The sequence below is a fragment of the Thunnus thynnus genome, chromosome 6 (genome assembly GCF_963924715.1).
Source record: "Thunnus thynnus chromosome 6, fThuThy2.1, whole genome shotgun sequence".
NCBI lineage: Eukaryota > Metazoa > Chordata > Actinopteri > Scombriformes > Scombridae > Thunnus > Thunnus thynnus.
The window spans coordinates 32,169,456-32,185,904 of NC_089522.1; the positions used below are offsets into that span (position 1 = coordinate 32,169,456).

General features: G+C 39.0%; 1 protein-coding gene across 1 annotated transcript; it reads left to right on the top strand.

Annotated features, from left to right (window-relative positions):
• Positions 1–267: 267 nt before the first annotated feature.
• Positions 268–10,651, top strand: cxxc1a (CXXC finger protein 1a). The gene is made up of 15 exons (XM_067593434.1): positions 268–428; positions 1,507–1,652; positions 1,741–1,841; positions 1,981–2,129; positions 3,009–3,164; positions 3,300–3,482; positions 3,553–3,654; positions 3,736–3,953; positions 4,888–5,095; positions 5,186–5,296; positions 6,057–6,106; positions 6,203–6,299; positions 6,961–7,113; positions 8,432–8,574; positions 10,369–10,651. Exons 1-15 carry the CDS (start codon positions 426–428, stop codon positions 10,370–10,372), a joined length of 1,824 nt encoding a protein of 607 aa, XP_067449535.1. The 5' UTR covers positions 268–425; the 3' UTR covers positions 10,373–10,651.
• The last annotated feature ends 5,798 nt before the right edge of the window (positions 10,652–16,449 follow it).

Below are 16,449 nucleotides of genomic sequence, written 5' to 3' on the forward strand. Positions count from 1 at the left end.
CCTTATTTCATAGCATATCATCCACAAACTGGTTCCAACATGAAATCACATGTAATGTAGTAAAATCTCTTATAGATCTGTTGTTATCACCTGAATAACTGGAGAAAGATGTTTTTGCCTTTGGGAGTGTATGTCGGACATAACCTGGGCAGTTGTTGCTCATTATGTATTGATCATATTAAAGTGGCAGATGTGTAGTTCAGTCTCCGTCCTGCAGGTGTCGCTGCTGCTGCGGCTCCTGTCTGACTGCTGCTGCTTTATTTCCCCCGCACAGAAGAAGAAGAAGAAGAAGAAGAAGAGGACGAAGATGAAGATGAAACAAAGAGATTCCTGCAGATGTTTAAAAGCATGAAGAATAAAGTGAAATGAAAGCGGAACCCTGATGAGGATTTAACCGGAGGACAGTTTGTTGTTGCTGCTGCATCATGGTGAGTCTGACAGATGTTCGTCGTCACGTTCACAGACAGATGTGTTGGACTGATGCAGAATAATAACGGAGCAGCTGGACTCATTTTTTAATATCCTGCAGCATCACAAACACAAACAGAAATAACAGATTGATTAATGCAGAAGAATGAACAGAGTTTGGTTTAACAGTGAAACAACAGACTGACCGGGCGGAACTGAAGAAAACAGAAATATGAAACATAAAGTGAAATCGCCATTTTTTCTGTTTTTATGAACTGAATAGAGATTTCATCAATCTGAAAAAATAAAGAGACTCCGCGTTAATGTAGTCCAGTTTGACAAGTCTAGACCTGGTCTCATGTGGTAAATATTAAGGAAAAAACGGCTAAATCCACCTTTCTTCCGTGTTCATGGATAGAAATATGTTTAATAAATCTGAAACTGAGTTTTAAACGGTCCGTAGATCTTAGTCCGGGTTAAACAAGAGAAAAACTCTGAAAATGGTCCGTTTACTCTCCGTCCAAAGACAAGCTTTTAAAAATTAGTTAAAAATGAAACAAGTGGCTTCAAAACTTTTTGGCGGCTTACAAAATATTTCAGCAAAAATCAAAAATTAGAGAAAAAGTCCGAAAACTGAAAACAGATTTGTGTATCAGAACTTTGTTTTTTCTTCTTTCCTCTCCCATTAATCATCTCACGACCCCTCAGATTTATCTGCTGACCCTTTGGAGGGGCCCCGACCCCTAGGTTGGGAACCACTGGACTAAACTAGCTAACTGTATATAAAGTAGTGTAAACTAGCTCCACCTCCAGCAGCTACAACAGTAACATGCTGCTCTAACACTGATGCTTCACTATTAATAATCTAATGATGTCATATATAATAATAGTAATAATGTACTTTTACTGTAGTAGTCATTTTTCATGCAGAACTTTTACTTGTAATGGAGTATTTTTACATCGCTGTACTGGTACTTTTACCAAAGTAAAGGATCTGAATACTTCTCCCACCGCTGGTGTTCAGTCTTGTTTTCTGATTTTGCAACACTTTTCTTGTCTGTCTTGTGTTCCTCTTCTGTCTGTTCTGTTGTGTTTGAGGCTGAGGAGGCAGCAGCAGAGCGAGGAAGTCCAGAGGAGGAAGAGGAGGAGGAAGGAGGAGGAGGAAGAGGAAAGGTTACCATAGGATTCCCCAATGCTCCTGTATACTGTGTCTGCAGGAAACCGGACATCAACTGTTTCATGATGTAAAAAATCTCATCCTATCTATCTATCTATCTATCTATCTATCTATCTATCTATCCATCTGTTAACACTAGCCTGTCTGTGTGTCAGAGGGTGTGACAGCTGCAGTGAGTGGTTTCATGGAGACTGTATCGGAGTTTCAGAGAAAGCAGCTAAAGCCATCAGAGTGTGGTACTGTCCGTCCTGCAGAGGTCAGTGTCCCCAATATCAAAAATCACTTAAAGCTCATACTGAAATATATCAAGTCGAACTCTGGTGATATTTAATGTGTTTCTTCTAGCAGTTTGAGTCAGCAGGTTGTCTCTTAGCTGTCTGTTGTGTCCTCTGCAGACAAAGACTCGTCTCTGGAGATTAAATACCGTCAGAAGAAGACCAAGGAGAAGGAGGACAATGAGGCGGAGCCAGAGAGGGAGGACAAACCTGAAGGAGACGGGAGCTCCACCCCCCAACCCAAGATGGACAGGAGGCGGGGCTCACAGGTAACCAGGAAGTTACTTTGTATGTTTCAGGCCCCCATGAACAACGCCAGGCTGTGAAGCTAATTTGACATTGTGGCTAAATTGTGTAATTACAACCTCTCGGTCTGTCATGTGATCCACACTGGCCCAAAAAATATTTTTCCTGCACACAATCATTGGAAAAGGAGCTGATGAATAAATGTTTCTGAGTGAAACGACTCATTTTATTATCAGAATTTGATCCATTTGGTCCAATAATATTTGGAAAGTCTGCAGCGCAAATCTCTAGTGAGCATGCTCAATGGGCCCATAAATCACAAAGCATGAGGAACATTTGGGTAATTTCTTTAAAGCCGGAAGCCGATTTTTTTGGCTTCATACGCCACAGAGCAACTTTCATCGGAATGAACGGAGCGCCATCTGTGAGTCCGGTATACAGTTCTCCTTAATACATCCATGGTGTGTTTCTACTGTGGATTCATTTAACCAGTAGTTTATATAAGGAATCTTTAAGGATTTTTAATCTTCAACTGGCATTTCAACTTTGTCACTGCTTATATAACAGCTGACACTATTATCACTTATACACCAACTGACACTTCAACTACATGCAGTCCACACACTGTCTGTCATTTCAACTAAAAAGGTTGCTGATTTTAACTGACAATTCGATTTTTAATTGAGTTCAACTGTTTTCATCTCTTATGCTCCTTTAAGAAAACTCCTGCACAATAATTTCTGAGAAGAATGAACATTTGTAGACACTTGAAGCTGTCTACAGTGTTTGCATCTGCAGCACGTTCAAATCTTCTGTAGGAAATGTAAATATTTTCTGGTTGTCGTCTGTATTGATAACATAACATATATATATTTGATATTTCTGTGACATTTGTCGTACAGATCAAACGTTCAGCCCGGATGTGCGGTGAGTGTGACGCCTGTCTGAGGACGGAGGACTGCGCTCAGTGTGACTTCTGCAAAGACATGAAGAAGTTTGGAGGTCCAAACAAAATCCGACAGAAGTGTCGACTGAGGCAGTGTGAGGTCCGAGCCCGGGTGAGTCATCAAAATATTCACAGATCGGTGATTCTTATCCTCCTTTAGTTGTTGTCATATTGTCTGAATTTTGTTTATTCATTTATTTTCTTTGAGAATTGATTTGATTAAATCGTTGTTGTTTCTTTCGAGCAGAAGATGCTTCGTGTCAAAGACGAGGAGATGAGTCGGAGTGGCGGCAGAGGGCGGGGCCTCCCGAGGAAAGGGACGGGGCATCAAACAGAGGAGGAGGAGGAGGAGGAGGGGGAGGATATGGTGTTCAGTGAGAGCGAGCTGGAGCTGTACGAGCAGTACAAAGCAGCCGGATACAGAGACCTGGTGAGTATTTCTGACCAATCAGCTTTCAGAACCGGGACTTCCTGTGGTGTGATGCGTTGTCTTGTTGCAGGTGTGGCACAGCGAGGAAGAGGACGGTCAGTCAGACTCTATGAGGAAGAAGGCGGTGAAGGTGAAGCACGTGAAGAGACGAGAGAAGAAGACAGAGAAGAAGGTGACAGCTTCTTTAAGTAGTAGAGGATGGATGATGTCACTGATGATGTCATTTACACTCTGATGATGTTGTCCCCTGCAGAAGTCTGTCTCTGCTCCTAAAGAGGAGGTGAAGCTGCGTCGTCACAAAGCGAAGCAGCGCCATAGGGAGCGTGTGCGGCACAGCGAGCGAGGAGGAGAGGGCGGGGTTAAGGAAGTGGGTGGGGCTATGCGCCAGTGTCTGGGTCCAGGCTGCGTCGAACTGGCGAGGGTCAACTCCAAATACTGCTCAGAGGACTGCGGCATGAAGCTCGCTGCCAAGTGAGTCTCCTCACACAGTTTGTAACCTGTAACACACCTGTAGCACACCTGTAGCACACCTGTAGCACACCTGTAACACACCTGTAGCACCTCTAACACCTGTAACACACCTGTAGTACACCTGTAACACCTGTAGCACACCTGTAGCACACCTGTAACACACCTGTAACACACCTGTAGCACCTCTAACACCTGTAGTATACCTTTAGCACACGTGTAACACCTGTAACACCTGTAGTACACCTGTAGCATACCTGTAGTACACCTGTAGCACACCTGTAACACACCTACAACACACATGTAACACACCTGTAACACACCTGTAACACCTGCATCACACCTGTAACACACCTGTAACACACTTGGAACACAAATATAACATACGTGCAACACACCTAGTACACCTGGAACACACCTGTAGCACACATATATTACTTGTAGTATGCATGTAAAACCTGCAACAACCCCTGAAACACACCTCTAACACACCTGTAACACCTGTAGCACACCGTAATACCTGAAACACACCTGCAACACACCTGTAACATGCTTGTAACACAACTATAACATACCTGCAACACACCTGTTACACCTGTAACACACATGTAAAACCTGTAACTCACCTTTAACACCTTGTTAGGGACCAAGCATGAAGGCACAGGATGGAGGGTTTCAAGTTAAAAAAAGGTGGGTTTTATTTAACCCAAAAAAGACAAATCAACGGTGAATATCAACTTAGAGAGGTCAACAAAACAGAACTGAACTCAAAATTCAGCAACAGAACTGTGTAAGTTAATCAAACACAAATCAAAAATACAAAAATACAATATCTACGAATAACCACACATAGCACTAAACAGTTTGCTGACAACTCAGTGTAACTACTTAATGTAAATTAACTACAAACAGGGATGACTGTCTCTCTGTCCTTCAGTCGTATCTATGAGATCCTCCCTCAGAGGATCCAGCAGTGGCAGCAGAGTCCCTGTGTTGCCGAGGAGATGGGGCGGAGACAGCTGGAGCGAATCAGGAAAGAGCAGCAGGCGGCCAGGCTCCGTCTCACTCTGATGGAGAAACGATTCCATGAGCTCGAAGGCATCATCGCCAACGCCAAACTGCAACAAGTCCAACAAGACGAGGAGGTATGAGACGGTAACACAGGGACAGAAAGACACAGAGATATAGCTTTTAGCCTTTTCATCTGTTCATCTCTTAATTCTGTCTGTCTACAGGTGACTGAAGGTGATGGTGATGACACGGACCTTCAGATCTTCTGTGTTTCCTGCAGTCATCCCATCAACCCAAAGGTGGCGCTGCGACACATGGAGAGATGCTATGCTAAGGTCAGTTAACAGAGTCAAGACACGTGTGTCCATCAGTTGTCTTTAAAGAGCAGGAAAACAGAGGTGGGTCCCCAGAAGCATGACCTCCTTTGGGGTCACCAAAAGTCAGGTGTTTCACTTCTTTTAAGGTCCCCAGAAGCATCCCTTCCTTTTGGGTCCCCAGATGTCAGGTTTGTTACTTCCTTTAGGGTCCCCAGAAGTCAGGTGTGTCATTTCCTGTAGGGTCCCCAGAAGTCTGGTGTGTCACTTTCTTTAGGGTCCCCAGAAGTCAGGTGTGTTACTTCCTTTAGGGTCCCCAGAAGTCAGGTGCGTTACTTCCTTTAGGGTCCCCAAAAGTCAGTTGCGTTATTTCCTTTAGGGTCCCCAGAAGTCAGGTGTGTCACTTCCTTTAGGATCCCCAGAAGTCAGGTGTGTCATTTCCTTTAGGGTCCCCAGAAGTCAGGTGTGTCATTTCCTTTAGGGTCCCCAGAAGTCTGGTGTGTCACTTCCTTTAGGGTCCTCAGAAGTCAGTTGCGTTACTTCCTTTAGGGTCCCCAGAAGTCAGATGCGTTACTTCCTTTAGGGTCCCCAAAAGTCAGTTGTGTCACTTCCTTTAGGGTCACAAGAAATCAGGTGCGTCACAACTAGTGATTTAGCTCATGACAACAGCTACATGATGACAGACAGTAACAACAACAGCTTAATGTTCACAAAGTTTTAACTTTTATGTAAAGTGACTGAAATATTTAACTGACCTGTCTCACTCTTTGTCTGTCCGCAGTATGAGAGTCAGACATCATTTGGTTCCATGTACCCAACACGTATAGAGGGGTAAGAACACCTGTTTGTCTGCCTGTCTGTCTCTCATTGGAAGAGTTATATGCTCTTAGAGTAAGACCTGTCTGTCTTTGTCCGTCGGTCTTTCAGAGCCACCCGGCTGTTCTGTGATGTGTATAACCCTCAGAGTAAGACGTACTGTAAGCGGCTGCAGGTTTTGTGTCCTGAACACTCCAGAGATCCAAAGGTACGACTCAGTTTATCACCTCATCATTTCAACAGTTTGTTCACAAAATGCTGTTTATCTGCTGGTTATTTTCTCTTCTTGTGGTTTCATATTGAGCTCATTGGTGTTTTTGGCTTGTTTGAGCCCTTTAACTGCCAGTCCTGCTTTACACCACTGATTGTTATTGGAGACTGAGCCAGAACAACTGAGGAAATGTTTTATCCTTGTAGAAAACAGAATGTTAAAGTCTGGCTGGCTAACATTTCCAAACTAGCTAATGAAGCTAGTTACTTTATTAGCTCCCACCCTGTTTTTCATTTCAATAGTGTTCTCTCACAATTAACAGTAACTAAAGATTCACATTGATAATGATTGGTGCTTTGTGACTGAAACCATAGGAAAAATGTGTCAGCTAATGTGGCTAGGTAGCAATCTGGATCACCATTAGCCTCCACAAAGTGGTTTCTAGACTTCCAGTTCACACAAAAACAGCAGCAATAAAAAAATAGCAATTTAAAATCAGATTGATCAATAAAACGAGAAAAAGCAAAACAAAATATAAAGTATAAAGATCAGAACAATGAAATAACTCAACATATGAAAAGATACACAATAGAAACTTACAACAAAAACTAAAACAGAATTTAGTAAAGCCAGCTAACATTAACTGTTTGTCCCTCAGGTCCCAGCAGACGAGGTGTGTGGATGTCCTCTGGTTAAAGATGTCTTTGAGCCAACCGGAGAGTTCTGTCGGGTTTCTAAGAGGAAGTGTAACAAACATTACTGCTGGGAGAAACTTCGCCGTGCCGAGGTCGACCTTGAGAGAGTCCGAGTGGTACTGAACTCTCAACAAAACTTTAACATCAGCTTTTAGTAGCAGCACAGTGAAAGCAGAGATGTTTGTGTTCATCATGGTGGACAGACGAAGGTTGTCTGTGTGCATGTGGAAGTTCTTCAGTCTTAAAACATGAGTGGGAAATTTTGAAAAGCTAACATGAATGTAGCTTCTGTCCGACCTCCACAGTCTGGATGTGAAAGGGCTTTCAATCATCAATCTCCTGATTTCTGTCATTGTAATCAGAAGAAATTCATCATTTTATACATATCTGAAACACATGATACATGAGCACTAAGCTTACAGAGATTAGTGGGGTGGCAGCTCACTGTCGGCCCTGTGTAGACAGACCACTCCGTCTTTAGTGGTCCCTGGTTGGTCCTTTGTCAGCATGCCGCTCAGAATGAAACATGAGGATTTAATGGAGATTTATGAAAGTCAAACAGATTTAATGGATCACAGGCTTGAGTCAGCTTGTTGTTTTAGCGGCTGATAACATCACAGAACAGAAAAGTTTAAGCTAGAACACATTTAGTTTGTGGATTATAACCTTTTATTTTATATATTCACCATGTAATTGCTTCTACAGGATCTCCTGGATAGATTAAGTAAAATCCTTTACAATCATTACAGTGTTAAACGCAGTGATAGAGGTTTGTTTACTTCCACCTACAACACAGATTTGTCTATAGCCAGTGGTTGAAAGTAACTAAGTACATTTACTCAAGTACTGTACTTAAGTTATTTTGAGGTACTTGTACTTTACTTGAGTATTTCCATGTGATGCTACTTTATACTTCCACTCCACTACATTTCAGAGGGAAATATTGTACTTTCTACTCCACTACATTTATTTGACAGCTTTAGTTACTTTTCAGATGAAGATTTGACACAATAGATAATATAACAAGCTTTTAAAATACAACACATTGTTAAAGATGAAACCAGTGGTTTCCAACCTTTTTGGCTTTTGACGTCTTACAAAAAGCAGTGTGTAGTCGGGGTCACATTTCACATGTCTATGAGTTGTTAACAGCTCCACCAAATAGTGATTTTTCCCTCTAAACTTCTCACATGCTTTCATTTCAATAAATGTTCAAATGATCATTCATTATATGTTCAAAGTCCAAAAACTGAAAACAGATTTGTGTATCAGAACTTTGTTTTTTCTTCTTTCCTCTCCCACTAATCATCTCATGACCCCTCAGATTTATCTGCTGACCCTTTGGAGGGGCCTGACCCCCAGGTTGGGAACCACTGGACTTGAAGTCCATGGCCTTGACATTAATGTCTGTCTCTCTACCTGTCTGTCTGTCAGTGGTATAAGCTGGATGAGCTGTTCGAGCAGGAGAGGAATCTGAGGACGGCGATGACGAATCGAGCTGGTTTATTGGCTCTGATGCTGCACCAGACCATCCAGCACGACCCAATCACCACTGACCTGCGCTCCGCCAAGGACAGGTAGACAGACAGGAAGAAGTATGGAGAGAAACATAGACAGGTAGAGAGATTTATGGAAAAACAGACTACAAATACTCTCCCAGATATATCTGGATCATTGTCTTTTGTATTTTCTTTAAAGTGTGTTTTAATATTTCAGTCTGTGATCCATAGATGCATTGTGGGAAGCAGAGGCTGAACTTGGAAAACATTTAGCTTTAACAAAAAACAAAAATTTAAGACCTCATAATCTCTCATAATTATAACTTTCGTATTTGAATCTCATAATTATGAGAAAGCATCTTATAATTTGGAGATCTTTATCTCTGTATCTTACCGTTATTATACAAACTTTTAATCACAACAAGCTGATGTTTTAAATACATAATCAGGTTCAAGATAGTATTAAGATTTTGTAATAAGAAAAAGATCTTGAAATTATTAGATAGTTCAGTTGCAAATATGAAATAATGGTAAGAGAAGGACTGTGTCATTAATTACGATTATGAAGATTTTGACTAGGTTTTGATAAAATTGCAAGATAAGATCTGTTAATTGAGACAAGGATCTTAAAATTATGAGATATATTTTGTAATTAAAAGATATACATCATGTAATTACAAGGAGAATTTCTTTGTAATTTTGACAGTTTTCTTCTTATTATAAAATACTAATTCACATATTTATAAAATATGGATCATGTAATTACAAGATAAAGTTTCCCTAATTATTAGATACAAACCTTGTAATTATATCATAATCTTGAGTGTTTTTTAATAATTGTAAAATACAGTAATTTTGAGTCAAGAATCTTAAAAATAGGATTTTTTCGACACTGTAAGATATATATGATGTATATCTTCAGAAGATAAAGATCTTGTAATTATGGAATAATTTCACTGTAATTATGTTATAGATTCCTTGTTATTATGAAATATTTTGTAATTAGATGATAACACAGATAATCTTACAATATTTATGTGATATGGAGCTTGTTATTACAAGACACTTGTAATTATAAGCTCTAAAACTTATTTTGTGTATTGATGAGAAACAAATCTTGCAAGATCAGACAAAATAAAGATCTTGTAATTACAAAAGAAATTTGTAATTATGAGATTTTTTCCTAATTGCAACATATATAGCTTTATCATGTAATTACAAGATAAATATCTTGTAATTATGAGATAATTTTAGTATTATTAGGATTTAGTTTTCTTGAAATACATTGATTATATGTATGAGATATGGATCTTGTAATTAGAAGATAATGTCTTCATAATTATGGCATAGTTTTCATATAATTATGAGATATACATCTTGTAATAATGAAACAAAGATCTTGTAATTATGAAAGTAAGTATATCATAATTATGAGATTATTGTATTATTATTTTGGCGGGATCTTGTGATTTGGAATTAAGATCATTAAGTCATAATTATGAGAAACGTGACACATAATTATGCAATGTGTCCATCTTTTTCTTTTTTAGTGGAATGAAATTAGGGTTTTCATGCTCACTGAAACTGTGAGTTTCTTCTCCATGCAGCACATAGGTAAACCAGCAGATGACGTGTAGGAGGAGTTTTTAATAATCAGAAGTAAACACAGTGTTTATGTCCACATGTGGATGCTCATCAATAAACAAACAGTATTAACGCTACAGTTCGACTCAGTAATGAAGCTGAGAAATGACTCTAAATGCTGCTGCAGACTTCAGAAGCTTCTTAAAAGAAACACACCAGTGACCTCTAATTTTCTGAGAAACACTACACTGCAAAACACTACAAAACGCTCCACCTGTGTTTCTGTAGGTAAGCTGGCTGAGTGAAAGGTTTCTGATGTCACAGTCGCTCATCCTGTAGAGATGGACAAAATAACAAGAACACTAAATGCAGCTAAAATTTTAATATTCTGTTTTTATTGCACTTAGTTTTTATCCTGATGTTGTTCTTATTGTTACTTTTTAAATATCTGTCATTTTTTATCAGTGTTATTTTGTATCTTTTGATCATGTTATTGCTCTCTGCTCTCTGTGTCTCTTCATGTTGTTGTATTCAAACTGATGCTTCATTAAAAGCTGATGATGTTTAATTATTTCTGCCAGTTTTTTTTCTTGTTTTATAGAAGACTCTCTAGTCCTTATAAAATAAAAATGTTAAAATCAAATTGTTCAACTGGAGTTATAAAAACAAAACAAAATGATACTGTTATTGTTTTTCATTCTTATTGAACATGGAACAAAAAACAATACAGATTCATCAATTCATTTCAAGTTCATGTTTAAAAAATATCAACATAATGAAAATAAATAAAGCAAATGACATAAAATGTACATAGTACAGGATTTACAAAGAGAAACAATAACCAAGATGTTTAAATGATAACACAGATAATCTTACAATATTTATGTGATATGGAGCTTGTTATTACACTTGTAATTAGAAGTTCTCAAACTTATAGCGTGTAATGATGAGAAACAAATCTTGCAAAATCAAACAAAATAAAGATTTGTAATTGCAAAAATAAGAATTTTGTAATTGAGAAATTGTAATTGTAAATGAGATATTTTTCCCAATTGCAACATATATAGCCTTATCATGTAATTACAAGATAAATATCACGTAATTACATGATAATTTTAGTGTTATTAGGATTTAGTTTTCTTGATTAAATCAGCTTCATTAAAAGCTGATGATGTTTAATTATTTCTGCCACTTTTTTTCTCGTTTTATAGGAGACTCTCTAGTCCTTGTAAAATAAAAATGTTAAAATCAAATCGTTTATACTAAGTGGAGTTATAAAAACAAAACAAAATTAGACTGTATTATTGTTATTCATTCTTATTGAACATGGAGCAAACAACAATACAGATTCATTAATTCATTTCATTTCATTCAGACTCCTGGTCTGTGGAGAACAGTAACTTCTTGTTGGTCTTCAGACTGGATCGCTCTGATGTCTTCCATGTGCTCTGAACCGGCAGCTTCTCTGACTTTATACATGGGGCACACCAGGCCCAGGTGTGTCTCATCCTGCTAATCAGCCTGTCCTCAGGTACCTGCCCCTAATTTGGAGTGCATGCGTATACCTTCATGGTAAATGCATTGAAACAAAGAGTCAGCGACTTTATTCTGTCAGATGTCTCAATTTCCAAAGACAAGTGTTGCAGTATGAAACTCTTACCTGAAGAGAGGCTCTGACATTATTCTACCTGAGCACATCAAATACAATACACAGAGTATATTATACATCCATGGCATATACAGAAAACATATATGGAAATTAGATTAACTGGATTATAGTCACAGGAAGCATAAAGCATGTTATATGTCTCCCTTATAAATTGAAACATACCACTAAATGATGAGGGACATTACTTTATTCTTTCATTTTGGGTCGGAAGAAAAAAACCTTACAAATGCTAACATATTTGAGTTCAGGACAACCCTGACTATACACTAACCTAAAATCAAACATTTTCAGTGCATCATTTTAGAGAATTTACAGATTAAATGTCCCACATTTGTACCTTGAAATGGCTTCCTTTCTGAAACTGGTAAATATAAATGATTTAATTACTTTTAATAGACTGTTTGTCTGCATGGCAACAGTCTCTTAAGGTCATTGAGTGTCTCTTTCACGTCTCTGCCAATGGACTCAATCTAGGGAGAAGGATTTATATTCTAAGTCACTTTACGGCTGGTGTGATCCTCTTTGGGGAAAGAGAAGAAGTTTGAGGTAACTTCCCAGACAGCATATGGAAGTGGGCCACTTCAGGCAATGATACGGCACTGCTGGCCTTCTTCTGGCCCGGACAAAATTGGTGTGAGCCTGAAGTGGCCTATCTGTAAAATAACACATATGGCCCAAATATCCCAAAACAAATGTGGGCCATTTTTGGCAAAGGTGTGGTGCTCTTGGCGATGTGCAAACTGGATGTGACCCTAAAGTCGCCCATGTGATACATAGTGAATATGGCCCAAATATCACAAAACAAATGTGGGCCACCTTTGGCAAAGATCAGGCACAGTCGACAATAGTTAATGTAGGTGTAAACCAAAAGTGGCCCACATATGGTGCAGCAAATGTGGCCCGGTTATCTTAAACATATCTGGGCCCATTCTGGAAAATATACAACACAGCCGGCACTGGCTAATCAGGGTGTGAGCCTAATATGGCCCATATTTGAAATGGTGAATATGGCCTAAATATGGTTGAACAGTATTGGGCCACTATAGGTAAAGATGTGGTGCAATTGGTACTGACTAATCTGGAAGTGAGCCTAAAATGGTCCGGATATGATATGGTGCATATGGCTCAAATATTTTACAACAATTTGGGCCAGTTCTGGCAAATATACGACACAGCCCAGATGGCAAAATTGCTGTGGCCCATATCTGGCCCACACTCGTCACTTTCACATGGACTTGGACGGTCTGCTCCTGTTTGCCAGATCCGAGCCACAAGCAAACCATAGCAATGCCACATGTAAACCAAAAACTGAACAAATTAAAGCTGCAAGGAGCGTTGAACGTGCCCTCACGCCTTTGGGCACGTCAGGCCGCAGCGCAGTCGAAGGTCTTCTGTCACGGACATGTAGATGTCTTCAGACCCGGGCTGTTTTTAGACAATATAAGAAGGAGATAAGCATCACTTCCTTTGTCCACTGTTTTGCCCGCTGCTGGGGCTGCTTCGCTGAAATTTCGTAGGGGGCGCTATTCAGCCAGTTTGCATCACTGGAATATAGTCATGTAGACGTGTTCAGGCCGGGAGTCTTATCAAACATGTAAAGTTTGGTGCAGGCTGGAGCATGTACAATAAAGTTATAGCAGCTTCCTCTGTCATGGCGAAGCATCAAATCTCAATGGTGCGAGGATGAGAATTTTCTGCAAGGTGAGACATGTCTGTCTTGCTCACACCTGTGGCATCAAAATCATGCAAGTTTTGGGCCCATTTACTTGAATTTCAACTAGTAAACAGAAAACTCTTGATGAGTTTGTGTGTAAAACAAATTAATTTCCTAATTTTCATCAAGTCTATTTTTAGAAAAGTAAAGACCTTTAACCCACATGACCTGGTGAAAGTTTGATTGAAATGTGTACTGTCAGGTGTGGAGAGACAATAAGTAACTGCAGCTGGACACAGAAAAATACTCATACGTTTGAAAGGAGAATGTGAGTGAACCGCTAGGTGCTCGGGCCCTAATAACTGCAGTACAGAGCTACAAATTTTAGTTTTGATGGTATTTTTCTACAGCACTTTATCACTAAACTCACTCCATTTTTTCCCTTCCCCTCATAGGTCATCCCCACTACTGAATTATAATTATAAATGATAATGACACCAAACTTCTTACAAAGTTTGTAAATAATCTACTGTATGTATATAGACCTTTCTGCCGTATCCTACAAAAATGAGCTGCATTCAACCCCCACACCAGTGGCGGCTGGTGACTCAAAAAATTGGAGAGGGCAGGAGGAAAACCAATATGGAATCTTACAACAAACCGCATCAAACTATATCATTGTCCCCCACCTGATGAAATTGGAAGGGTGGGGGGCAATGTTATATGCCAATAAAACAATTTGCTTTTAAAAACAAAAAACCCTGAGTGGTGTGAAGGCTGCTTCTTTAAAGATATTTAGCATATACATATTGTTTCTAAACAAAGAAGAGCTCATTTTAGCCATGTGGTTCAGATGTGTGATTTTACCAACAAAGTGACATTTAAATTTATAGTATTGTTCTATTGTGACAACAGATTTATATTCTCATCAAAAACAGACAAGATATCACATGATTTACATGCGTTTCCTATGTATTTTCTTAGTATACAGAAATATATAACGTACCACAAAGTTTATAATGTGATACAGTAACAGATCAGTGCTGAATACTAGAAAGACTGAACACTAAAACATTCACAGATCTAATAGTGTAGGTTCACATCAGAAAGTATTAATGCATGTATCAAATACATGACTTAAACACTCTTATCTATGTGCACGACATACAAAAATATAGTCTACAAAGCTGACATGTTAACACAAGGAGTGCAACGGATCATTAAAGTCACGGTTCAGATCGCATCACATATTTGAGTCACGGATTGGATCATTTTTAGGATCAGCAAGGATTTTTAGGATCTATTTATTCTGTATCAAATTTGCAACACGAAACAGCAATGAACTTTTGCCCATGGTCTTAAACGAAAACATTCAAGACAAACAACATTTAAGATGTCAAATGTTTAAATAAAATAAAATAATATATATATGAAATATTCAATGCTCAATTATTGCAATATGAGGCATGATACCTTCCTCTTTTAAACACGGTAGTGAATGAAACAGCCTCTGTCCACATCATCAAAACTTGATGATAACTTAGAAACATGAACACACTCTTGTCCTGCAGCCACAAAACAAACATTCACCGCTAATGTCAGTTAGCAGCTAGACCTCCTGCACACTCATTCACTAATCACACAACATCAACAGGTGACTGAACAACCACTCAATTAAAAACGGGATCAATTCCACATGAATGAGTGAGTCCAGACAGCTCACTGTAACTTCAACATGCAAACTACCCACAACACATTATATATATATCTCTGCTGCATTCTTGTTAAGGAGATAAATTCACACAACAGCCACACAGAGAGACATTTAACCATCAGAGATGAAATTAGCCACCAAAGAGACAGAGGGAGAGAAGCTGTATCTGACTCACGTTATCTGATGTCCTCTTCTTTCTATCAAGGAGATGAAGTATTCATGTCATAACATCCATTTGTGACTGTTGGTCATCTTATTTGTTAGTAAACAGAACTTTATGGCTGCTGCTTAACCAGTCTGATATCATTTGCAACAATGACAAACAAGCTAACTCTCCTGGTTGTTTCTTCGGTTGCTTCTCTCTCCAGCTGCTCCCTGGCGGTGTCCTGCTGCTGCTGCGCTGCACAGTCCAGATAATTTCTCCCATTAGCTTAACAACAGTCCTTAACAGTCCTTCCATGGATGTAAAAAATGTGGTTTTTAATGTAAGATTTGGCCAAAGTCATGGGATTTATGAGGATATTTCACAAGAAGAGTACCTTAAAATCCTGCTCTCCAGCTGCTCCTGATGATGTCACTCCCTCAGTGCTGTGACACATTTCGCAATACACACTCATTATAAAATCACAGGAGGAGCAAGAAAAGACTTTAAAACTCACACTCTAATATCGCCAAAACAGTAAAAGATAGAAAACACATGTAAACTCAAGATTTGTAGGTTAACATTGTGACTCATTTAAAGTTCAAATGAAGTTTGTATCCAAAACTATGTGGAAGCAGTAAATGATCGAAAAAGTGTGGGTTTGCTCACACTCTCCATTCAAATATATGAGTATTTTTCTGTGTCCAGCTGCAGCTACTTATTGTCTCTCCACACCTGACAGTACACATTTTAATCAAACTTTCACCAGGTTATTTGGGTTAAAAGTCTTTACTTTTCTAAAAATAGACTTGATGAAAATTAGGACATTAATTTCTTTTACAACCAAAGTCATTAAGAGTTATCAATTTAGTAATTGAAACTCAAGTGAAAGGGCCAAAAACTTGCTTAATTTTGATGGCACAGGTGTGAGCAAGACAGACATGTCTCACCCTGCAGAAAATTCTCATCCTCACACCGTTGAGATTTGATGTTTCACCATGACAGAGGACGTTTCTATAACTTTATTGTAAATGCTCCAGTCTGCACCAAACTTTACATGTTTGATAAGACTCCCGGCCTGAACACGTCTAAATGACAATATTCCATGAGTGATGCAAATTGGCTGAATGGCGCCCCCTACGAAATTGCAGCAAAGCAGCCCCAGCAGCAGGAAAAACAGTGGACAAAGG